At 44.1% G+C, this 25,851-nt stretch overlaps 2 protein-coding genes across 4 annotated transcripts in view; both read left to right on the top strand.

The window, feature by feature from the left end:
* Positions 1 to 25,851, top strand: part of nit2 (nitrilase family, member 2) — a 70,810-nt gene that overhangs the window by 41,793 nt on the left and 3,166 nt on the right. The window lies entirely within an intron of this gene.
* On the top strand, positions 34 to 25,851 carry slc9a7 (solute carrier family 9 member 7). 3 transcript variants are annotated; one of them, XM_070960929.1, is made up of 16 exons: positions 34 to 586; positions 2,768 to 2,970; positions 3,061 to 3,138; positions 5,731 to 5,807; positions 5,902 to 6,014; positions 6,105 to 6,210; positions 6,596 to 6,737; positions 6,887 to 6,992; positions 7,919 to 8,007; positions 8,609 to 8,722; positions 9,014 to 9,125; positions 9,479 to 9,632; positions 16,717 to 16,780; positions 17,773 to 17,855; positions 19,246 to 19,351; positions 22,418 to 25,851. In XM_070960929.1, the coding sequence occupies exons 1-16, from the start codon at positions 307 to 309 to the stop codon at positions 22,679 to 22,681; spliced, it is 2,091 nt and encodes a 696-aa protein (XP_070817030.1). In that variant the 5' UTR covers positions 34 to 306; the 3' UTR covers positions 22,682 to 25,851. The 3 variants fall into 3 exon arrangements, with proteins under 3 accessions (XP_070817030.1, XP_070817032.1, XP_070817031.1); XM_070960931.1 differs by having other exon boundaries at positions 22,274 to 25,851; XM_070960930.1 differs by having other exon boundaries at positions 6,596 to 6,742; positions 6,892 to 6,992.

Here is a 25,851-nt window from a genome sequence, read left to right as displayed (position 1 = left end):
GGACAGAGCACCGAACTGCACATTCATCAAAATCTCGGGACAGTGACTCAGTAGCTTTGAAACCAGTCGACTTGGTGGCTTCGGTCTCCTCCACAAGGGCAGCGCAGTCCCCCTCCGGAGCGGCTCCGTCGCCCTTCCTCGCATCGCGCAGTGTACCTTTAAAAGGTTGAACTCGCCGGTCTGCGAACGCTGGACCGTTTCCCCTCTCGGCTCAGCTGAGCGTATCCTCCAGCAGTGACATGGCATAGAGGCGGTGTGGTGTAAGCGGCAGCAGCAGCAGCAGCAGCAGCAGCAGCATCCTGCACCATGGACGCTCTCCGACAGCCCAGGCGGCGCGGAGCCTTCGCCGCGCTGGACGCGACTCTGCCCGTTTGGATCTTACTGATCGCGGTTTCGGGACTGAAGGCGGAGGACGACGGAATGGAAGAACTTGCCACCGAGAAGGAAGCCGAGGAAAGTCACCGACAGGACAGCGTTAATTTGCTGACATTCATTTTACTGCTGACCTTAACCATTCTCACCATTTGGCTCTTCAAGCACAGACGGGTCCGGTTCCTCCACGAAACCGGACTGGCAATGATTTACGGTAGGCTTATTGGATTATATGTTGAATGCACACACTCACGCACACTCACACACACACGCACACGCGCACAGGCTCTCTCTCCTTCACAGTTGCCACCTTCCCGCGGGCTTTGCATGATTCAGTCTCCCTGGTGGTTGTGCGGCGGCTGCACAGAGGCGATGGGGAGATAAAGCTGAGATGATTTAAGTCTGAACAAACGCACTGACGCGCCTCCGCATTTCCACCAGCTCACTCTGCTCCTCACTGGCTGGGCCGGTGCTGCTTTCTAGAAGGTGCTGTCGGCTGTTCAGCCTTGTCTGAAACTCCAGCAGGCTGATGCATGTGCAGCCCTGACTGGGAATCAGCACCCTGTCATCTGAGGCCACTTAGACTGAGGTGTAAGAAATCAGATTACAGTGACCTTGATGTAGACTATTGTTTTATCTCCTGTGATACCATCGAGCATCTCTCAAAGAATGTCACGTGACAGAAGAAAACATAAAGTGCATGTTTTGCATGTGTTGTATGTCCTCACCCTCCACATTCATTGGCTGTTTAAAGCGCAGTCACTACAACACAACTGCACATCTAACCAACATGATCATTAATCTATAAAAATGGACTTAACCTTTGTCTGTGGATTTGAAAGGCTGCAAGATTAGAAAATTAAAGGTATGAAAGCAGAGATCATGGCATGCAGTGTCAGACGGGCTGCCATCAGCTGGGGTCCAGATGTATTTCTGTGCCACTGAGTTTGTGTTTATTCCTGCAGGGACATCCACATGAGCACAGATTATTCATGGGATGGAACATGCTACACCGGCAAACTGCAAATGCTTAGCTGTGAAATCAGAGATCTTTCTAGTTTCCCAGCAGCTGAAGGGAGGCAGATATTTTTCAGAGAAGAAACTCTTTAAGTAGCAAAACACACAAACACCGTGACCCGAGTCAGTGACTGACCACTGTTGGGCAATGCTGAACTGAATGTTTCAGGACACAGCTGGCCACAAAAAGGCCGTGATACCACATCTGTAGTATTTTGTTTTTCCTCATAGTTTATCGGAATGATCCCATTCATCAGTGCTGCAAATGTTACTCATTAACCAGACATCCCACATGGAAAAGACAGACTTTGACTTGTTTTTACAAATGCGTAAAGAGTAAACTGTGCCTTGGCGTTCCTCCCGTGTAGCTGCCTTTGTACTTTCATTTTCCAGCTCCACAGATACGGGCCAGCTCCTGGCATTGGGACAAAAACACACATGGAATTAGTATATTAAAGTCAAATCATCATCTCAAACCTCATGGCTACAGAATATTATTTTCTCTGGGTTGAGTTTGATGTGATGAAGTTAAAGCATACGTTGTGTTAGAGCACACTGTTTGTAATTTTTGGACTCTCACCAGGATTAAAGTGCTGCCAAGCAGAAACCTTGTCACAGTATTGATTCGCTGTATAAAGAGCAGACTTTACAGAAAACCTTGTGTTTTCAGTTGGTGTATTCAGTGGCTTATTGTGGCACAAATGCAAGAAAAAGACAAATCAATGACTACGAATGTATTGATAATAGTGCTTGATGTCGGTTTAAAGGCAGACATCAGATGGCACTTGCTCGTCCATAAACATGGAATTTCCCCTTCGCTGGAAAGAACCTAAAGTTTGAGGTGATTATTTTCATAGAAACTGAGACATCAGACAGACAGGTTTAATTCTCGAGGATTATTTAAAGCCAACCCTGTTACAAAACTGTCACTATTTGTGTGCGTGTGTTTGGTTAGCCTAAAGGCAGGGTGTGATGTGCGAGGTTAACCGTCTGGTAGGAAGCGTGAGCGCGGTGCTGGCGGCTTTGCTGTGCCATGCCTCCTGCAGATAACTGCTGTCTGATCGCAGGATTAATGCTCTCTAACTGCCTGCCTCATTCCTTTCTTCCGGGCTTTAGCATCTCCTCATTTTTCTCCCTTTGCTCTGCTGCTCTCTGCCTGTCACTGCCTGATCCTGGGGGCTTGTGAGGCAGAGGCACCTGGACCATTACCTCGCACTGAGCAGTTGGCTGGAGGGGGTTGATTTTGGTGGCATTTACCTTCTGGGTGGTTCTTTCCCCAACATTCATTAGCTGATTAACTGAAAACGCTGCACCCATGAGAAACCTGTCTAAGGATATAAATTTCATGTGCGTGTCTCGGCCTTTCTGACATCCTCAGGTTTGCTGGTGGGTGTGATTCTGCGGTACGGCATCCCTGCCACCAGCTACCACAACAAGACTCCCCCAAGCTGCTCGCTGAAGGAAGGACCTGTCAGCACCCTGCTGCTGAATGTCAGCGGCAAGTTCTTTGAGTACACCCTCAAAGGCGAGATCAATTCCCGAGAGATTCACAATGTGGAGCAGAACGATATGCTGCGCAAGGTACCAGTCAGAGAAGAACACCAGCTCTTCTTCAGCACTGCATTTACCAGATTTACTCTGCTAACTCCTCTATTTTACGCTCTTTTCCAGGTGACCTTTGACCCTGAAGTATTCTTCAACATATTGCTGCCTCCTATTATTTTCCATGCGGGGTACAGTCTGAAGAAGGTGAGATGTGAAATTCTGCACCTGTGACTGTTTCAAAGCTGAGTTTGATAACCTGAGGTGATGGTGGTCATACCTGCTGCCGCAAACTGCTGTCTCATTGGACGGATAGTTAGCTAAGAAAAGCCCCCATTGGCCACGCTGAGAGTGTTCTGTGTTCATACTGAACATAAGCGGCCCTTTTGGGGGGAAGCACAGAGCAGATGTCTCACATTTCCTCTCTGCTGTTTAAGCTGGTAAAGAAAAAAACGGCTGACGCTGACAGAATGAGTAGTTTCTGCTTTTCATTGTTGAAGAGCAACAGATTTGTTTTATTTGAGGAACCCTTGTGGAGGCTCTGCACTCTGAATTATTAATCCATCACCGTGTGTACGGCTATGAGATTTCAGGTGGTGCTTTCTATGTGGGAGAATTGTGGGTTGTAGGTGCTTTAGTGCCCCGACCTTGAAATAATGGAGAGTGAAATGTGTTTAAGCAGCTGCTGACATCTGATATATGTTCTCATTGCGAGGGCGCACCTCAGCCTTTTCCAATTACGCAGTGATAGATGATATCAAGGAGAAGTCAGATGGATGAGGGGAAATAACGTTGTGCTTTGCTACCGCGCAGAGCATCACGTGAGGATCTGACCGTAGCGTATAGTGAAGTGGTTCAGTTTTTATTCTGCTTTCAGCCATACCCGCACTGCGGCTCTATGGACGGTAGTTTCACCTTTGTGGTCCAGACTGAAATATCTCACCAACTGTTTGATGGGCTGCCATGAAATTTTATACGGACTTTCATGGTCCCCAGAGGATGACTGGTGATCCCCTGACTTTTTGCTGAGCGCCACCATCAGCCCCGAATTTCAACGTGTCAGATACTTTACAAAATGCAAAGACATTCCCATCCACCTCAGCTGTACTTTGTGTTTTGTGCTCATTAGCAAAGTTAAGTATACTAATGCACTAATCTGAATATTATACCTACTTATCATCTGTATGCTAGCATGTTAGCATGCTAACGTTGGCATTTAGCTCAACAAAGTGGCCCCACAGAGCTGCCGCTGGGGCCTCTTGTCTTGCCTGTGCCCCAAGAAATGTTTTTCTTAATATTTAATAGCCATTTTTGTAGTTGTCTCATCACCACCCACAATTTCTGTACATATTTTCTCCAGATGTGACCTCCATATCCTTTGTGCATTGCATTGTGGCAGAATAATGTCCATCAGCAGCACGCTCAGAAATGCAGTCTGCAGACTGACTGGTTTATGCTTTTGTTGCTTTTCAAGTGAGAACTCACTATGAAGTAAATGCATAAGCTTTAGTCTTGGTGATATAAATTTACTGTAGTGCTGCAGCGTGCAGATTTATTTTTTAGCATATAAAGTAGTAAAAAATACAGAAAATCACAAATCACAAGTTCTCAAAACCCAAGGTTTTATCACATTGTTTTCGTCTGACAGCAAATGTCACCTTGATAAATAACTTCAGTGATCCAGCGATTATTAAAACTGTAGGTTAATGTTTTGTTCATTCATCTATTGTCTGATGGACTAGCAGTTATTTCAGCGTTAACTTACTGCATGTTGCTGTTAAATCTAGTCTGTGGAGAATATTAATTTCTAAAAGTACAAGATGCCTCCAGTTTGCGGCGTAAAAAATCTCTCTGTGGCAGTTTGAAGCTACTGCAGGAGTGTGTATTAACAGGCCTTTTTGTTTTCCCAGTGAGGCTGTTATTCACAATGTAATTTGCTGAGTCAAACAACGGGCCTGAGGAAATAGGAAGCAGGGGGTCATGTTAGCCTGTTTTTTTAAAAACGTTCTTTCTTTAAATCATCTGTTGCAGCGGGAGTTCATTTGAAGCACGCTGTTAACAGCTTTGGACAGAAACAGAAAGACTGAGTGTGCGTCTCGAGCGTTTGTGTGCCTCCTCTTGCTAACTTCAGTTAATCATCTGCTTTAGATCACTGCGGCAAAGCACGCAGGACTGCAACTGATGAGCAAATGTTAGCATGACTAGCAGCGTGTCATCTAACTGCGCCGTCACAGTCGATCAGCCGAGTGTATCCTGAACGTAATCATCACAGCATTGTTTCTTTCTTTTTGCTTGATTCTTTAAGGTTTTATTTGACAGAAATCACTCCTGGCAGTCAGCGAGGAAAAGGCTCGTTTCCTGGAGAAATCTGTATCAGCATGTTTGTTTCGTAGATGCTGGCTGCGCAGAGAGTTGGCGGGACGCTCAAGTGATCTGGAGAGGCGTCTTTGTTGTGCTGCTTGTTTGTATTACAACCAGTCCAGCAGCTGAATCTGTGTTTGTGTTTCTAGTCCTGTTTGACAGGGAGACGCTCGCCCACCCGTGGCCCTTACTGACCTGAGTTGAATCCTTCATTGTTGAAAGACATTTGTCTTGTGAAGGGAAAATAAAATACGTTTAGTGTAAAGATGTGCAGCATCTGAGAACAGCAGTGCTAACTGTGAACACTTTTGCTAAACCTGTCCTTACAGCAAGTTAACAAATGAAAAGAACACACACGTAGATCAAAAATACAACAAAAGAGACGCTTTCACAGTTTTTGTTTCCTTTCTTTATCTTACTCTCTTTTTCCTTTTCCAGAGACACTTCTTCAGGAACCTGGGCTCCATCATAACCTATGCCTTTCTTGGCACTGCCATCTCGTGTTTTGTGATTGGGTGAGTGTCCACTTCCTGTTTTATGACTTTGCTTTGTGATCACACCCTGCTGTTTTGACCTGAACGCGCTGCACCTTCTGCTCTCTATCCTCAGGAATCTGATGTACGGTGTGGTCAAACTGATGCAAGTGGTCGGACAGCTAACGGACAAGTTCTACTACACCGACTGCCTTTTCTTTGGCGCCATCATCTCTGCCACAGACCCGGGTAGGACGCATGCTGGCCAGGTTTATGCGGTGCAGTTTATGCTTTTAGATCCTCTTTGAATGTTTTGCCTATCTGCGTCCCTGTTTGTAGTGACGGTGCTGGCCATCTTCAATGAGCTCCATGCAGACGGGGATCTCTACGCTCTGCTGTTTGGAGAAAGTGTTATGAATGACGCAGTGGCCATTGTGCTGTCATCGTAAGTTAAATCTGTAAAACTCAACACTTTCCGTCCTTCTACACCAGATAACTGTCTCCTCCTTCTGGGTTTTGAGCTTTTTTCCCCTCCTGATGTTGAAATTCAACACTGACATGTGAGACAGAGCAGCACCGCTGTGCATCGCTGCTCCTCGTGACGGGCAGACGGCGCTCTGCCTCCCTCTGCTGGAAGATCATAAATCACCGACTCACCAAATTTTTTTTAATCATCTATTTTTTGATCCCCTTTGCAAGACATGTAAACAAAACATGGACACAGAGATTATTTTCCAAAAAGAGAATCAAAATGGAAATTATGAGGAAGTGAATTGAAAGCATCATATGACAAATGCTGAAAGTACCTGCTGCTGTTTTTTGTGTTTCAGGTCCATTGTGGCCTACCAGCCCAGTGGAGCGAACACACACATGTTTGATGCCTCAGCCTTTTTCAAGTCAGTGGGCATTTTCCTGGGTATTTTCAGCGGCTCCTTTGTGATGGGTGCAGCCACAGGAGTCGTCACTGCTCTCATATCCTTCTCTGAAACCCTCTTTGTCATGAAAACGCAAAAATTAAGTCTAATTCCCAGACTGATGTCAGTTTGATGGAATAGCACGTGTGTTGTAGTTTAGATTAGTAAGGATCCCGAACAGTGTTGCGTCCTTAACTCGATTCCCACGTCACCAAGTTCACCAAGCTGCACTGCTTCCCTCTGCTGGAGACGGCGCTCTTCTTCCTCATGTCCTGGAGCACCTTCCTGCTGGCCGAAGCCTGCGGGTTCACAGGTGAGCTGAGTCAGGCAGTGGTCGGGATGGTGAAAGAAGGCTGCGTGTTCAGCATGTGTCAGACTTCTCTCTGTCTTAAATGAATCAAATATTGTCTGTGAAGATTCTCAGTCATCCAGGTCATGCTTTATCTGGACATGCTAAGACTGGTGTGGTTGTTTTTGACTTACTTCTAGGTATGAATCAAGCATGTTGAAGAGGCAAAAGACAGTCAGTTTATTTCTACTCATAAAAAAGGGGACAAAATTGGGAAAAAGTGTGGACAAAAGTGAATATTTTGGTCAGGCCATTATCCGCTATTGTCATATTTTAGGTTTATAATAAACTGACCTTTTTTTGTATCTAACCTCTAATGGTTTGATAGTGCATGGGCATTTTTCTTCTCTATGACCGGACATTAAAAGGGTACAACAGCGATTTAGTATTGTATTCTAGAAAGTTGGTAGACTCATAAACGTCAGATTAAAAAAAAGAATGACTAAAATTGAAGCAGCAGAAGCCAAGATATCTGTATTTTCTAGTCCTTAGTCTGGATCCTACATTTCCCATAATGCAGCTCTTTGTTCGCTGGTCATTTTTAAAAGCTTCTTCCAGATAACTAAAACGTAACTGATGATCATGCACCAACATGATTATGAGCAGTTTAAACTAAAAGCTGTTACACCATCCTCAGAGAGCTGCATCTGTCTGTTATACAAATGAAATGTGACAGGGACTTAAATGCAGATTATGCAGCAGATGTGCAGCAGATGAAACAGACAGACAGTATAATACACAGAAGCAAAGCGGTCAGAGGGCTGAAAGGCTAATCCTCGGTTCTGATGTTTCTAAACAGGCGAATTGTCAATCGCATATCCAATTTATGCAGCCGACCCGCCTGTGCAGTGCACTGGAGTCATTGTGTTTGCATGTGTGTCGTCCTACAGGCGTCGTGGCCGTGTTGTTCTGCGGCATCACGCAGGCTCACTACACCTACAACAACCTCTCTGAAGAGTCCACAAAACGCACCAAGCAGGTAGCATCCCACCACTTCACGAACCATCTATTTTGGACAGTTTTGAACCCCCCAGTAGTACGAACAGGGTGCTCGTCCCCAGTGCCAGATGGCTCAACGCTCAGCCTGCTGTGACCTTAATCGGGGTTGTCTGAGGACATCCCTCCTGACACGACTCTTTAGTTTCCCAGAGGGGGTTCAGTCTTGAGGACTGGGTACAGATTAGCACGTAGACAGCTCGCAGCGTGACACATTTTGGATCAGTGTCCTGGCAGGCTTGTGTTATTTGGTTTCAAAGAAAGCTAGACATGAATACATTGGCAAGGTCAAAGTACTTCATGTATTAGTGTGTTCGCCCTGTCCTTTGCCTCCCTCGCAGAGCAATGTAGATGCACTCGGCTCTCTAATCATCTGGGAGAGGAAAGAAAAACATTACTCCCAAAGCTTTTCTGGATTCTGAGGGAACAGATGAGGCGCATAGCTCAGAGAACCAGGAAGAGGACTTTTATTAAGCAGCGGATTGAACGTTAGAAGGCTCTTTCTGTGCATTTTTACTCGTATTCTTGTTCTGTTCATCCATTTCTAAACTGAATTCCTGATGAATGTTCTATTTTGCACGCAGCTCTTTGAGGTCCTTCACTTCCTGGCAGAGAATTTCATCTTCTCCTACATGGGTCTGGCTCTGTTCACCTTCCAGAATCACATTTTCAGCCCCATCTTCATCATAGGGGCTTTTGTATCCTTTCTGGGACACGACAAATGTGCATTTTTCGGTCTTCATTTGGGACTATCCCTCTCATAGAATTACAAATTTTCCACAGCTGTAGAATTGGGTCATAGCTAAGGTCCTTTGTGGGGGATTTTTGTGCTATTTATGTCCAAAAAGACAATCGGGTCATTCCAAGAAACATTTTGCTGCTTCATTAAAAGGTTCACTTTTATGCAATACATCCGTCAGGACACCCGCTCCCTTTAATCTCTCCAGCATTAAATTGTTCAGTTAAAGACTTCTTGACCTGTCTGTCAGATTGCCATATTCATTGGAAGAGCTCTCAACATTTACCCGCTGTCCTTCCTCCTCAACCTCGGCAGAAGACACAAGATCAAGGGAAACTTCCAGCACATGATGATGTTTGCTGGTATGAAAAAGCCACTTTTTTCCCTTTTTCCTTCAGGCTAAATGTGATTTATGGCTGAAACCACACATTATTTATCCTCGATTATGGTCGCCTATCATTTCTTACTTAGTCAGTGAATCATTTGGTCTGAAATTTTAAAAAATGTGAAAAAATGCAGTTCACAATTTAACAGTAATGTCTTCAGTTTGCTTGGTTGAACAGGCTAATACCTTTCAATTAACAGCCAATGGTCACAATTGAGAAGCTGACACCAGAGATTGTTAAATATCTATAATTTGCTATTATCAAAATGGCAGATTTTCCTTTAGCTGACTAAATGTGATTGGAGGATTTTTGGATGTGACCCTCTGCAGGTCTGCGCGGAGCGATGGCGTTCGCCTTGGCCATCCGAGACACGGCCACTTACGCCCGCCAGATGATGTTCACCACCACGCTGCTCATTGTCTTCTTCACTGTCTGGGTGTTTGGTGGTGGGACAACGCCCATGCTGTCCTGGCTACACATCAGGTGACATGACAATTTTCTGACAATGTGGATTAATCTACACGTTCTCACAGCTTAAAAATTTCCTATTATGAAAAAAATATTTTAAGGAATACCCGTAGTACTGTTCCATTACTGTGCTCTGCCACAGAAAGCGTGCAGACAGCTAAAGCGAGAGACGTGAAAGCTAGCAGGTGAGCTAACCACAGCTAGCCCTCGCTAAAGCTGAAACTAAATTCACTAATTCTTTTTCCCTAGATGTTGGATGTTGATGAAAATATCAATGTTGATGAAATGACACCTTGGTAATGAAGTTAGCTCCACATATCAAAATGAGGCAAAACCTAAATCTAAACATAAGAGGGGGAAAAAACTGCTAATCTCCTGCTAAAGCTAAAGCTAACTAGCTTAGCGTTTGCGGAGCACCAGTAACCAACATCTCTAACGTGGAAAATTTTTGTTTTGCTTGTCGCACCAGAGACACCAAAGAAAACAGAGAAAATGTTAATTTCTACAAGCTATGAACTGTGAATGATCAAAATAAAGTTTATTTTTATTATTATTTTTCAAAACTAGCTAAACAAACTAGAATGCAGAAAAGACACATTTTTCCGCAAAGGCAGCAGCTGCATTTCTAGTTATCAGTTAGTTACAGATATCATTTCATAGTTATCATGTAGCTTCTGTGGCAGGTGTTTTTTAAGATAAGATAATTAGCCTAAAAAGACATGAAATTAAGGCATGACAACTCAGTTTGAGCCAGTTTTACTGAGTTTACCTGAAGAAATACCTGTTATCTCTGTTGTTACTGCTCAGTCTTTGGAGGGCAGTTATATGTTTGCTCTGTTTGCACCAGTTTTAATGAAGCATTACTATTTCCTCTTCTAATTCCTCTCCAGTTGACATTGTTAAATTCATCTTGTGCTGCCTGGTGCTTTCGTCCAGGAGATGGGGCCAGAGTTCTCCTCTGCTGCCAGCTCTCCATCTCAAATGTGTTTTCATGCAGGGTTTTCAAGTCACAGGGACTTTTGCTGCATCCTTGAAGAAATCCTGGCGTTTTCCTCCAGAGGAAGTGCCGTAGCGTCTTCACTCTCAGGTCGAATGCTGGCTCTTAAAACCAACATCATTCCTGTTTATCGCCAAGCTGCCACACCTTCAGATGTCCCAGCTTGAGATGCCATCAGCGGCAGGATTGGTGCTTTGCTTGCGTAGCTGTCGGTCTGTTTGGGGGCCGGCCTCGCGTATTTTTTGTCTGACCATGATGCACTGGGAGCTTGTGTTTGTCATGACAAAGCGGATTATGGGCCGGTGATGCGTGTGACAGCAGCAGAGGCGGCCTGAGTGGACAGGCTCTGTTTAATATGAGTAATGCCTCCTCGGACCGAGCAGGAACTATTGTGTTTGGTGGAGGTTTACAGCGCCGCCAAGTCTCCCCTGTGCACTCATCGCCATGGTAACTCAGACATGTGGCGCATGGCGGGCGGATGCTCAGCGCTCCTGTTATCATCCTCTGTATATGTGCATAAATTTGCACATTTTTACTCTTTGTGGGGGACATGTTCAAAGCCCTGAAGAGTAGCCGGATGTCACATGATGCGGAGCATTAAAAGAAGTTTAGTCTGTGTGTTTGCATATAATATAAGCAGTCTGTTTGATAGTATTTTCCCCCAGTATTTAATACTGAAGATTAAACTTGTTTACTATTTTTATGACACAATCCTCTGGCTGGGGAGTCAGAGAGAAGCAGCTCTGATGAGGCAGTGAGGGCGACGAGCAGGATGTGTTGATGCTGTTTTAACTGGTGCTGAGATAACAAACGTCTGGTGTGACCCTCGTCACACGCTGTGGTTTCTTTTAATGGGTTTTAATGGACGATTTATAAGCAGGCAATAGTGAAGCTTATCAGTCCCGACAGTGTAGCCATCGACAGATAAAATGATCCCTATGTGCAGGGCTGTCGTGGGGGGTGGGGTGCGAGGCCCTGTGCGAAGTTGAAATGTGAAGCCCTGCTCACATACATGGATTCGCAATTGCACATGAATAACAGTCACACGGACACAGCTATTCTAGTTCTACTGCACGGATAATCCCGCTGCAATACGTTTTTATCAAGTAGAATAATACAGCATAATCATACACATAGTCTCAGCTATGACTATTTGCTATTTATTTCAAAGGGGCAAAAATCAACTGTGCAACGAATGGCTTTACAGTATATCAAGTCAGCTCAGTCACTATTTTTGGCATCTTGACATTTTAAAGAAGTAGGTTAGGACACTTTTCATTCATAATATACGTTCATTTTTATTAGAACTATACACAACATATTTACTGCACTGTAACTCTAACAAATAAGACAGACTCACCTGCATAAACTGAGCAGAAACTGATCATGTCAGAGTCACTTTCTTTGCCTTCTTGGCCACAAACTCAGCAATAAGATCTTTATAATCCAGTTTGGATGCAATGTCCTTTTCAACTGATAGCAGGGCAAGCCCACACAGTCTGTCCTGTGAGGTGGAGGTGTGCAAATAGTTTTTGATTAGTTTCAACTTTGAAAAGCTTTGCTCGCCTGATGCCACCGTCACTGGAAAAGTCAACAGAATCCTGAGTGTAAACTCACAGTTAGGGAAAGTTCCTTCAATCCCTCTGAGGTATCAAAGTGTTTTAAGTGCTGTAGTTGCTCCCTTTGGGATTATCTCTCCAAGTATCCTCATCTCCGCGAAGAGGTCCGGTGCATTTATATCCTGAGATTCGGACGTGCTCAGACGTGCTTCAGTGAGGGCTAATGACATCCTGACAATGAAAAACCCACTTGATTTGTTTGATTTCTTCTTTATTTATTTATTTGTTTGTTTGTTTGTTTGTTTTTAATGTGACCATGATGGAGACAGACAAAATCATATATAACTAATGTATTCATTTAAAAAAAAAAAAAAAAAAGCAGAATTGCAGGCGCAAGGCCCCCTAGTGTGCGGTTGCACAGTCCGCACAGTCCATAATCCATAGTCCGTAATCTGCCTGTGTGATCATGCTGGCGCAGGAAAAAGCTAATCTGTCATCTCCAGTGCTGAACATTTTTAGATGCACTTGCATCTTTATTAACGTTTACTGAGTTTACTTCAGTTCAAATTTTTTGATTCGGTGAGCATTTTGAGGAACTATTAGCTGTAGAGGCTCACTTTGGGTTTTGGTAGAGTGTTGCTGTATAGGAAGCAGATTCTGGGGAGAAAACTGAAGTGTGCTTGCAGCTGAAAGAAATTAAAGCGGCTTACAAAATATAACTATTGAAAGACGTTGGCATGGAGGTTAAAATGGAAGTGCTGAAATAGGAGGTACATAGATGTCTGTGTGGACCCTCTGATGAGGAAATCAGAGGACCCTCACACAGTTGTGGACGTGGAATGTATAATTTCGGCTAAACACTGAAAGAAGCTGAAGTGGCAGCCAAATTTGGGATGGCAGTGCTGAAAGGACTGAACGAAGGTGAAGTGTTTATTTTAGTGTAAGTGCTGATTGCAGTTGATGTGGTCAAAGTACTGAAAAGGATTTACAATTCAGCCGAAGTTCAAACACTGAGAGGAACTGAAATCCATGAAAGTGGAAGAAATCAAGCTGGAAGTGTTGATAATAAGAGATGAAAGCGGTCAGCTGGGGAGTTCTAGTTATTTCATCCCGTGTTTTTATTTTTATTTATATGTGTGGGCTTGAACATCTGCGGAGCCTCTGTGCCAAGTCCAGGGATTAGTGCATGTCCCCAAAACAGAGGATCATATTTGTCCGAGACCGAGAAAACAAGTGGTCACTGTTATCTGCTTAAACTCTCATTTATGTCTCGTCCGCCATTAAAGTCCAGTGTCGAGGATTTAGGGGGATCTTTTGGCTTAAATGGAATATTCATAATTCTGTTTTTGTTTGTGTATGACCCAAAATATGAATTATTGTCTTTCTGTTACTGTGGACTGAGCTTTATATATGCGCAGAGGGATCAGAGGGAGTCCGCCACGTTTTTAACGGCCAGTGTAGGGGAGGGCTGAGGCGAGGTGTGTTCAGCTGGCTGCAGTGTGCTCCCTCGACACTAGATGGCACTAAATCTGACACACTGGACCTTTAAACTAACACTGACTGTTCAGCTTTTGATACTCAGAATGGTGTAGATGATATGCTGTTATCTAACATGTGAAAACTTTGCCATTTTCATGGAAAAAAAACAACAACGTTTATTCTCTAAACATACAATCTTCATCTGTATCTAATGTTAAGACCAAATGTGAGAGTTTTGTGTTGCACTGTGACCATCCCAGTTCCTCATATGAGTATCTAACACACAACATGCTTCTTTTTGCACATACACATATATCGACGCTGAGTGTGTGTGTTTATGATGTGATAGCGCTCGGGGAAGCGAAGTGCTGCAGGAAGAGCGACGTAAGCATGGAAAGTGGGAGTACTTCAGGTGCTGTATGTGGATGTGTCCAAACTCTCTGACAGTAACTGGTGTTGGGAAAGTGTGTGGTTGCTTCAGATGGGACTTTCTTTTTTCACTGTTTACTTCTCTACTTCTGTTTTTCTGATAAAGGGGAACATGGGGTACCTTTAGAAAGAAAGAAAGGGGGGACAGTCCCCTTTATTTGTCACACACTGCATAGAACATGCTACACACACGCCATGCATTGGTGAAATTCTTCCTCCACTTTTGAGCCATCCTAGCAGACCAGGAGCGGTGGGCTGCCATGCGACCGGCGCCCGGGGACCCAGTTTCCTATGTCATCACCATTGGTCAGGTGGTGATCTTCATGCATGTTTTTTTTTTTTGGGGGGGGGGGGTGTCATTTTATGGAGGATCCCCCAGTTGAACACGGGGAGAACATGCAATCTCCACGCAGAAAGGCCCCTTTCCTCGAGATAAGGGGCAGCAGGCACCAAAGGCGTGGTGGAGGACACGCCCTCAGCGCCCCAGGTGGGAATCGAACCCGGGACCTTCTAGCTGTGACAAAGGCAAAGGCCCATGGGAAATGTTCAGACTCCTGAGAACATGGAGAATAATATTCATAGGTTGGAATAAGTTAAAACAGGTTTGATTCTTGAGAATATTTTAGGAAAGCTGGTTTTTAAAGAGCTGAGCAGCTCTGGTGGAGGCGCTGCAGCTCGAGGGTTACAGCACCGTATCCTGGCTTTCTCTGGGTGATGTGAAAACCCTGTTGGTTTCTCTGTTGTCTCTCCGTGGACAGTCCACCGGTTTTTCACACAGCAGTGGAAAGAACAAATCACACACCCCGGTGCCCAGAAGTAGCTCGACAGATATGTGTGATCTGATCTGAAAAGTATGTGCAACAGAGGAAGGTAAGAAAGAAACCGAGAGCCGCGTCCTGGCGGTTCCTCCATCTTGTTCAGGATTGTCTTCCCCAGAGGACGCAAACCCTGCAAGGAAATTGCTTGTGAGGAATAGCTGATGGGTTTAAGGAGAGGAGGGAATGTTTTCAGGATTAGGACTGGAGGTTAGAGGGTGAGTTGAAGTCAGTGGGGCACTCTTACGTAAGAATGTGTGTGCATATGAGCACGTGTGGCGGCTCTATACTGTTTCTTATCAGAGGAAACGTGTGCTGCACCCCCAACAGTTGTGTCCTAATCACACAGATCCTTCCTGGTGCAGCACCAGCAGGCGTTGCACCTCTTTGTTTTTGCAGGCACTTTGATATACACCCAACCTCCACCCCCTGAAGATCCTGTATGTGTGTGTGTTGGTCAGACAGGGGAGAGTCGGCTGGACGGCCGTGGCCTGCTCCTTCTCAAGCTGTTAAGGTGGAAAGCAGAAAAAAAAATGGTGTTACCGTTCAGTCAGAATGGATATTTCCTCTGTGAGGCTGTTATGGAAAAGTCTAAAGATAACCACACACATTAGTCTCACCTCCCACTGTTCAGCCTCAGTTGTAGTTTCAGATCTAACCATGAAAGGCCACACATCCACGCCTTGGCCTCTGTCCACAAGGATTAGACTCAACTGCTCCAGAGCTTATGTGAATTAAAAGTGCCCCTTTAAAATCTGCTTGTGTTCAGTTTAATCCTTCTTGGTTTGGTAAGAGACACCACGGGGAAATTAATTATGTCCAGCTTCGAAGACTGGAAATGTGTGCGGCTGTAACTTTAAAGGAACTGAAATCTTATTTGCATTCTGTACGGTGAAAGCACCTGATCATGAGACAGGCCATCGCATTTCCCCAGCACATACAGCACAGTTCTCCATTAGTTTGTGAGGTTTTTTACAACAGCTTCCCAAAATGTCAAACTGTTTCTTTAAATAGTAATAGTATGAATATGGTACACACTAAAAATTCCTGCATTGACCAATTTTTGGTCAATATTTGCACAGCTGCTGCTTTATATTTCAAAGTTTGGTTTGACCCAGTGTGTCTTCCAAAATACAGTAGTGCAAACTGTTCCATCCATTCCAGCCCTTTTTTTAACACGCACAGTCATACATAATTATTTCAGTTATGTGATCTTGCATGCATTTTCGAGGGGGACTTGACGGTGATTTCTGGTTTTGGTGTAAACCTGTCTTGTTCCTAAGGCTGTGGTTTTGTGCTTTGGGTCGTGACTCATCTTTGCCAAATCTTTCTCCATTTCTCACGTCACGCTGAATTATGCAAACTGTGTCATATCTTTCATCTTCTCACTCTTTTTCTGTCCGTGCTTGAGTTGAGTGCTAATTTGCAGCATTTTCCAGCCACTGAAAGGGTCTAGCAATCAGCACTTTGATGTGTGTGCTTTGAAAGCAACTTCTGACACGCAGCAGAGCCGCGAAGAGAGCAAATCAGTGCTCTGCAGGTGCAGCCGTCACAAAAAGATGATTTCTGTGTCAGAGAGAGCTTTCCACAAAAATCACGTCAAATTCAAGCTGCATCGAAGGAGGCATCGAAGATCACTGGTCACAAGTAGGAAAATTGCAGACTTGCAGTATAAGGGACTGACAAATCCTGCTAATTAGCATCTGAGCAAATATGAGTCACATTTGTAACAGGCTTTGCAGCAATTTAGTTGCTTGAGAGTTAAAATACATTTTCATGAGATGCTAATATTCTCTTTTGACTTTCTTCCTGTCTTTCAGGGTTGGCGTGGACCCAGATCAGGACCTGCAGCCCTGTGGAGACAGCTTCCAGGTCTTACAGGGGGTGAGGAGCGCATTTGTTGTTGCTCTGAGTCGATGCTGCTCTCACTGCTGAAATGGTTCTGCTTCTGCAATTTTCTGTTGACGTGGAGCACAGTCAGCGAGTCCTAAGATATGCATAGGGTTTGTCAAGAGAAATGGAAGTGAGTTTCCTGAATGAGACACAGGAAGCAGATAGTCACCATTAGCTGTGGCACACATTATGATTATTATTATTATTTATCATTATCATCATTATTATGAACTCACTCTTCAGTCATTTCAGTTCAATCTTGTCTTGCAGGGAGGAGTGCAGGTCACCATGGAGCTGTGTGATGTTAGCTACACCGATCAGTTTGTCACATACTTAGTATAGTACAGAGTATTTAGGTGGTTTAACCACAGTCTTGTGTGGAGCATCATTCATAGTTGACATAATTATGATTAAAGATAAGAAAACAAAATAATTGAGGTTTCTGACTGTTATCAGACCACTGGATCCAGAAAACACTGCTTTTATCTGTGAGATTATGATGGGAATATGTCATTTACAATTCAGGAAATGGACTTGAGTCATAAACATTGGACTGTATACGCTGAGATCATCAGTACAGAACCAACAGCATGCACTTTCTTTAGCGGGAACTTAATATGCACTTACAGCCAAACAAAAACACAAAAAAAGCACAAAAACATAACACCACTAACAATGTGGAAACACATCAAATGAAACCTAAAGCCCCAATGCATGCTGGTAGTTTTTGCTATACGTTTCCATTACATAAGTGCTGTCATATGATCAGCCCTCAGCAGATCATGTGACTGCTGATCATGGTCCTAACTCTCATGTTGCCTACATTTCAAAATAAGAGCGTGCTGTTATTCAACTTCTTTTTAGTTTGAGGAACCAAATCAGCTGGATGAGAATTGCCAAGATCCTTTTAGTCTGATAATATGTTGGATCCAGATCTTTTTATGCAGCTAATCTTGATTTTTTTTTTCTATGTGTTTCTCCAGGATGGCACCCAGGGTGAAGGACAAAGTAAAACCAAACAGGAGAGTGCGTGGCTCTTCAGACTGTGGTACACCTTTGATCACAAGTATCCTTCTGTGCAGATTCAGAGAAAGCTTCTGGACCACAAAGTAGCTTTTTGTGGTAATATCAGGTCTTGTATCCAGTCAGGATGATTGTCCAGGGTCCATTTTCCCTCTGCACTCTGAATAAGCCATCAAAATCACAATTGCAGTTGGTGTCCTCATGGGCTTGCCCTGGAATCAGAGTGACAATTCATATTTCATTTCATATTTAGTTTATTTTGCAGCGTTGAATTCCCTGAAGAAAACTTAGACACGGTCCATGCCTGAAAAATAAAAATCTCATGCACAAATCTGTAAAATGTTTACTGTCCCTGCTCAGAGTGGCAGCAAAAACATGGTCCTGAAAATGCGTTCAGCAGCTCATCCTCCCATTTCCTCCCCCCGTCCTCTCGCCTCAACAGCTGCCTCCCCAGGTGGCTGATTGTGTGGCTGGTTTTGAGCGGAGCAGCTGTGTTTTCCAGTGGTGACTTTCTCCCTGGTGACACGTGCTGGAGGCAGCTGAAGCGAGCTCGTGTCCCTCTGCTGCAGATGCTGGGGTAAACATACATGACGCACAGCCTTGGTCTCTGGGTGGCGGACCGCGCAGTAGGCCGCTGATTTTGATTTCTGTTTGAACATGCATGTTTCGACTGCCTCCGTCCTCAGAGGGATCGTGACCTGACCAGTTGAACAGAGAATTGGGTTTTTCCCACACTGCAATCCAGCCTGACTAATTACAAAAAGGAGGCAGAGGAGCTGCTGCTTCACTCTCTGCTGCACTGCTGCCAAGCGTCACCAAATTACTTTCTCCTCACAGAGCCCCATACAGATTAAGACTCCAAGTACATCCTGCTGGCAGGCATTATTAAGCCATAATTCATCATTTGAAATGCTTTTATGGTGCAGGAAGAGAACTTCTTACAGGAAATGAATGACTTTATCAAAGCAGACAATTTAAACTGTTTTATTTTTTAATGAACTTCTGCAAACTGTTTGATTATTCATCCTTCATTCACTTATGCTTTATAGATCAATATCTAAGCCTTTAAATAGGAGCAAAAAAACAGAAGTGTCAAGTGTTGTTCCAAGTTAGCTAGAAGACAAAGCAGGTGTCATGCTGGACTTTTGGACTTGGTTTTGGGTTGCCAGGTTGTGGAGGATTCATCACAGCCTGGAAGATATTAATTATTATAACTGATCTACAGAGCAGCATTTCGTTATTAACCTTAGCCAAAGGCATTAGTACAACTTAGAAATGCTTTTATACATAGATGTATATTAGAAAGTGGTTCAGTGTAGAAAATCAGATCTGGGATATAAACTTAATTATTAACTTCACTACATTCGACCAACCTTTGCTCACTGATATAAATTGTTGAGGTCTTCAGGTCATTTTCCTTAATAATTGCCCAGTTACCTGAAGCCCATTCTGACACACAGCGGTCCACCTCTCACCTCCACTCTGCCAGCCTACTGTGGACCACTGGCGAGCTGTCTGACCAGCCCCCAGGCATATGAGGTGAGTGTCCACGTGCACTAAAAACACTGTGCACGCAGCAAATACACAGTGACACTCCTACATAACCAGTGATGTATGAAAAACTGTGTTCACACAAACAGAGGAAGAGACACAGCAATAGTTGGAGATTCTTGCAAATAATTAACTTAATTCACTGTTTTACCGAGAGTTAGATGAGAAGATTGATACCACACTCGTCTGTGCATATGAAGCTAAAGCCTGTAGTCAGTGAGCATAGCACAAAGACTGGAAATGGGGGGAAACAGCCTGGTTCTGTAACAAAATCTGCCTGCCAGCACCTCAACAGTTTGTTTGATTTATACAAAAAAAAGTTGGTGTGTTTTGTTACCTTCAGTTGGAGCTACAAAATGCTAGCTGTTTCCCTCTATTTTCCGTCTTTATGCTAAGCTAAGCTAACTGGCTGCAGGCTGAAGCTTCATATTTTCCATACAGACATAAGAGTGATATCAATCTCACCTGGCTCTCAGGAAGAAGGTGAATTTCCCCAAAATGTCAAACCTTTCCTTCAAAATAACACATTTTTGTCATTAATTGTTTTTGTTTCATGCTATATGTGTCAAAAAATATGACTTTTTGAGTATTTTGTCTGACTCATCTTGAACTCTGGGATAGTTTAATAGATGTCTCTAATCAAATGTCGTTTGGGTTGACCAGCTAACCAACCCGTCATATAAGACTTGACCATTAGCCAGCTAGCGCCTAGCTAGCGGAGCCATATCACAGTATGAGGTGTGTGTTAAGTTTTCAGCTGGAAAAAGCTTTGTTTACATTTCCAAAGAATATGGTTTATTTGCGTTCTTTAAGAGTATGACATGTTTTTTTGCAGGCGACTTTAAAAGCTTTTTAACTGGAAAATATGTTTCGGTGCTGCTAAATTGCTAATTTAAAATTCTTGATTTCAAGGCTTTTTCTAATTAGCTATAACCACGTCATTCTGTGAAACCACTAAGAGGTGGTAGTTTTCCTTTCCTTTGTTCAAAGCTGAGCCCGGTGCCTCAGGAAGGATCTCTGTGAATACTGAAGGTTTTTCTCTCGGGAGAATTGTGATAGCGTCAAAGTATTCTCAGTGCCTGCCAGTAAACAAACAAAGCACAGAGAAAATGGACAGTCAAGAAGCCTTTCTGCATTCAAATGCCACAAAAGGCCTTCTCAGCACCCCCTCAATGATGATCACTGTTCTGAAAGACATTTCAAGACATTTTAAGCACAGAAACACCCATTGACCAGACGGTCACACTTGGATCCCCTCTGGCAAATACTCCCTTTCATTTCATGTGAAATACATTCGTGTGGAGGCGTTCGGCCATTATACTCTTCTTTCTCGGTCACCCGGAGAGCCTTTCACTGACATTTCCTTTCTGCAAAGTACGCAGGGATTGTCAGTTGAGTTTAATTCCCTGAAAGTTTAGTTCAGCTCCGCATCCATAAATGTTTTCCTCCCCTGGTTCGCTGCAGTTGCTTTTCCAGCGTGAGGCTGCCTGCCAGGCGAGCCATGAATTTAGGCGGTTGTTCATATAATCAGGACCGTCCAGGCCTCTGTGTTGCCAAGTGGGGGGAGACTGGATTAAATAAAGCTCCTTGGATTTTTCCTCTTTGGTTATGGATATTATGAAATTGGGAGCGAATAAAATGGTCCACAAACAGGGGAATTTTTGTCCCCATTGACTGCAAATTGCATTAGATTTGAAATAGGCTTGTGGGATATGACAATTGAGTTTCATGAAACTGAAGTTTATCAGTTCTGTTTAACTGTGTTAGATGAAAAGGCTTTGAAAAGACTGCCTAAAGAAATTAGACTGACCACGAAGGATAAGGCTGGCAGTGTTCTGTGTTTTTCTGATTGTCAACAAATCCCGTGGAAATACAAAACCAGCGACGCTTTAGCCCGTCCCTCCATGTGAAAAACAGCTCACGCAAAAGGAGTTTCATTTCCTGAAAAGACCAGACATTTTCCTAAAACTGCTGGCCACTGCACGTCTTAGCAAACGCTCCTCAGATAGGGGTAAAGAGTGCATTCGTTGGGGCCTTTTTTCCTCTGCGGACTGGTACACATTCGGTGTTGTGGTAAATATTGATGGCAGTCGGGTGATCGGCTCAAAATAAACTACAGTGTAACGAGGGAACATGTCAGCCAGTGCCACGCTGAGGCTCACTGATGTGTTTTTAATGGTTTTTAATAACAGAGGAGGTCTGTGGCTACACAAGCAATCCTTATAATCCTTTGATAAATATAAATATAGAATATTACCAGACTTACCCTTAAAATGGCCTTTAAGAGCTTCTTTTCTTTACTCCTCTCACTCTGATTTCTTTACATTTGTTATGTTGTCCTCTTTTCATTAATTTAGAATAGATTTATTTCTGCTTCATGCAGCAGTTTTGTCACTATCTTTATTCGAAAGCAGCTGCACTCTTTTTAACCACTTAAAATGCCTGATGGCTTTATCAGGAGTGTTTCTTTCCTCCGTTTCCCTCCAAGTTAATTGTTGGAGAGAAGAGATTATGTAATCTCTTCCTTTTTCCTTTTTTTTTTTTTTATCCGTTCATCTGAGTAATCCCTGCTGACCCGGCGTTAGCTCATCCTGTTGTCCCCGAGGACATGGCCAGACTATTGATTGTCAGCCAGTCAATTAGAGCTGTGAGGACCTCATGCTACAGTTTTACAGCTCTACGTTACTTACCCAGAATGCAATGTGTGCTTTTGAATTGGGTTTCTCACTTTCTGTGGATGTTTTTCCGTGTCACAGCTGTCAGCAGACTCATAGACTCACTGTGGTTCTGGTTTGGGTGTTAGTGTGCAGCCTGTGGTTTCCTGTGTTTCTTGCTTTGGCTTTAATTTCACTTTAATGCAGATGCCACTAAGCTCAAGTCTCCTCTTCCCTCTCCTCTGTAAATCCATAGTGCCCCTTATGAGCCTTTGCACTGTGTTAATGTCAGTCTGTTCACCTGTTCACACCACCTGCATCCGCTCTGTGTGTCCTACATCTGTGTGTGCGTCACCCCCATGCCCCCCCCCCCCATGTTCCTCTGTGGATATGTTCTCAGAACCACGAGCAGCTGAGGGACCACGACTCCGACATCCTCCACAATGACGGCGACCTGAGCTTCATGTTCGGTGACACTGCCATCACGGCCAACGGGGCGTCCGGCGGCGGGGGGGATGCAGCCGGAGGCTCGGGCTGGAGCGTGAATGGCAAACGGAGCGGCAGCACCTCGGAGGAGGCGCTGGAGCGTGAGCTGGACTCCCGCGAGCAGGAGCTGCTGAGCCGTGGCACGCGCCTGGTTTTCCCCATCGAGGATAACGTCTGACCCCCCCCCCGTCCTTCTGCCCACGCTGTCGAACCTCCCTGACCTGACCCCCAGACCGCCTCGCCCTCAGCTCTCTCCACATCCTGCGGGCAGAGCGTCCAGTCCTTCGGAGAAAAGACAGAGTGGAGATATGGGAGTAGACAAGAGGGGAGGGTTCAGGGCTCCCAGCCCGGGAGCAGAGCTCACGGAGCATTTCATCCTCATTACAGAGCTGGAGTATATTCTCCAGGAGACATGTGTCCTCTAACACGTCAAGCGATGAACTCTCCACACTTTTATACTGTGATTCACTTTTACTGTTTCCTCTTACTGTTGCATAAGCAGGAAGGAAACCTTTATAGGATCTGAGGACATGCGAGATTCAGTCTGCACTTGGGAACATGTGACACTGTGTGTGTTCAGCTGGAGTCATGTGATCTGATCAGTTTGTCTTCACATCATGCCAGTGACCACTGAGAAAAAAAAAGGTTTCTCTGTAATCATAACTCATCTCGACGCTGAAATGAGGCTCACCAAACTTTAACCGCTCATGATCGAAAGCAGAGCTCTGGTAAATGTGCAGCGTTCGTCTGAGGACCAGTGTTTGGTGTGTTTGTGAGGATGTGTTTGGCTTCACGCAAACGGAGGAGACTGTGTTGATGCGAGGAGCGCGGAGGGGCAGCGAAGGCGTCGCCCTCTCAGCCCCCGCATCCCGCATGGCTGAAGAAACGGGGGTGAGGAATATGAGCATGTAAATAGCGACAATACTGCGCTTTGTTCCTGTTTACTGGCTTTACTGTTTCTTTCAGTGCTTTACATCATGTGACTGTTACAAATGGCACCTGTGTGTCTCGTCTTTGAGCCGGTCTGGATCTCTTTCTGTGTTCTGGGCTGGTTTTCACAACATTAACACGAATGAGGAACGGAAGTGTTTGATGCAAATTGTTTTTTTTCTTACGATACAATGCTGATTCCCCAAATTTTAACCTGACATGAGACATACGCTCTAACACAGTACAGAATCCTTTTCAAAAACTACATGATTGTAAAAATATTTCAAACTACCTGATGCATTCACGCATGTTGGGCCGCAGCTCACAGTGATTTTCACCATCAGTTAATCTGCTGGTGTTTTTCTGGATTGATCGGTCAGTCGTTTAGTTTATAAAATGTCACAGCACATCAAATTGATGTTAGTTTACACTGTTTGTTTTATCCGATCAATAGTCCAAAATCCAGTTTACTGGATACTCAGTTTACTACCGAGAACGGCAGTGAATCCTGACACTGGAGAAGCTGGAGCCAATGAATGTTTGATATTTTGGCTTGAAAAATTAATTTTCTTTTGTTTCAGCCTTACATTATCATAAACTTAAGCTTAGTTCCTGGCTTAACTTTAATATTTATTAACAGACATATGTTTCTAATTTGTTTTTCTGGTTCATGATTGAAGCCTTTCTCAAAAAAAAAAAAAAAAGCTAAGCTAAGCTAACTGCTGGCTGTGACGCTCAGCCAGATAACAATTCAGCTCATCTCCCAAAATGTGCAACTATTGCTTTAAACTCATTTTGCAGCTACAACACTTCACTTACACATTTATTACAGTCACTGCACAGAAATAATACAAATACAGACTTCCCTTAACTTTGATTACAAGAAGAAAGAAGATATTTTGTGAATATGCAGCGTACTGACAATAATTGGGAACATGTTGTTCTCTTTAACAGTCTGAACAATAATGTGAAACTCATGCACTTTGTGTGTGTGAGCTGTGACATCCAGTAAACTTACAGTGTCCCACGCAGTATGACGTCCTTTCAACAGAGACATGAGACACCTGCTTTCAGACTCAGCTCCAACATGAAAATCCTCGACAGGAGACGCTGACTTTGGCCTCTGAGTTTCACTCTGCAGCCGTCTCTGTTGGCTGACATTTTCCACAACAGACCGCTGAACCGTGTTCTTTTCCTACATCGCTCCACATGAACTGTAGAAATGTTTAATTATTTACGCTGCATCAGTTACTCTTTGGTGACCCTCTGAACACATTTCCTCATTGCTTGTAGTGGACCTTTGGGAATTCTTCCTATCCAGCATGATAGGGGGAAATGTTTGCTCATTTGCATATTTTTCCCACCTCAAGATAAAATATTTAGCTCTTTTTGAATAAATGTAAATAGTGGGGCATCAACTTCCAGACTTTCACAGAGTCGTGCAGGTCTTTCGGCTGGTGGAGCAGCCGGTTGAACCAAAGGAGAAGAAGGAGGATTTTCTTTTCCAGAGCCTGACACACTTTGTGTTCCCTTTACCGCGTCTAGATGTCTGAACCAGTCCTCGTTTTAAATTCACCACACAGCACGTGCGGCCTTTTGTTTTGTCCCTCGACTGCACACAGTGGCTGCTGCATTTATGTATGAGTACACGAGGGCAGGTGTGAAAGGCTTGATTGTGTGAGCTGAATCTGAGGATTTGACACAAGGGAGAAGCCCCGCACAAGTTTTATGGCTCACCGGGGGCCTCCGAGAGGAAATGAATCTCGTTACGTAAGCTGTTGCTCAGCTGTAACTGTGGGTCATTTAAATTCTAGCTGGATGGAGAAGTTCAACTCTGTCTGGTGATCGTGAAGCTCGTCTGTATCTAGGGCATTAAAATACTCGCTTATTTACCATTTTGTCTGGACAAACTGTTTCTGTTCACACCACGTCTTCTTCTGTGATGTGGAAGGTTACACACACACACACGTGCAGTATAACTTACAGCAGATATGTCGTCTGTGGACTGTGCAAAACTGTGATTTCTGATCATCTCTGTTACATTTCCTGCTGTATCGGCGACCACGAGTGCAGATAAAAGACAGAACAAGAACTTGCATTTGTTGATCCGTGCAGGACGAACGGACTGGCCGATGTAACTGGCGGCTGCAGGCTAATATGTAAGCAGAGTTTGGCACTTTACCTCAAGCAGAGGACACTCGCGGGACTCTTGTATAACCTTCATGTGCACTCTATCTCCAGACTGTTGTGCTGTCAGTTGTCTTGCAGGCTATATTTACATGCTCTCTGTACCTGAGAAATATGAGATGTAGCTCAGTTGTCAATATGTGCACCTGTTGTAGTAGCAACTGGCTGGCTGCCTGGTTTACCTGCCATGGTTTGCATGTCAACATGTTAATAAAAATCATCAAATTATGA

Source organism: Chaetodon trifascialis, chromosome 4 (genome assembly GCF_039877785.1).
Source record: "Chaetodon trifascialis isolate fChaTrf1 chromosome 4, fChaTrf1.hap1, whole genome shotgun sequence".
Classification (NCBI taxonomy): domain Eukaryota; kingdom Metazoa; phylum Chordata; class Actinopteri; order Chaetodontiformes; family Chaetodontidae; genus Chaetodon; species Chaetodon trifascialis.
This window is presented reverse-complemented; position numbering and strand designations above follow the sequence as displayed.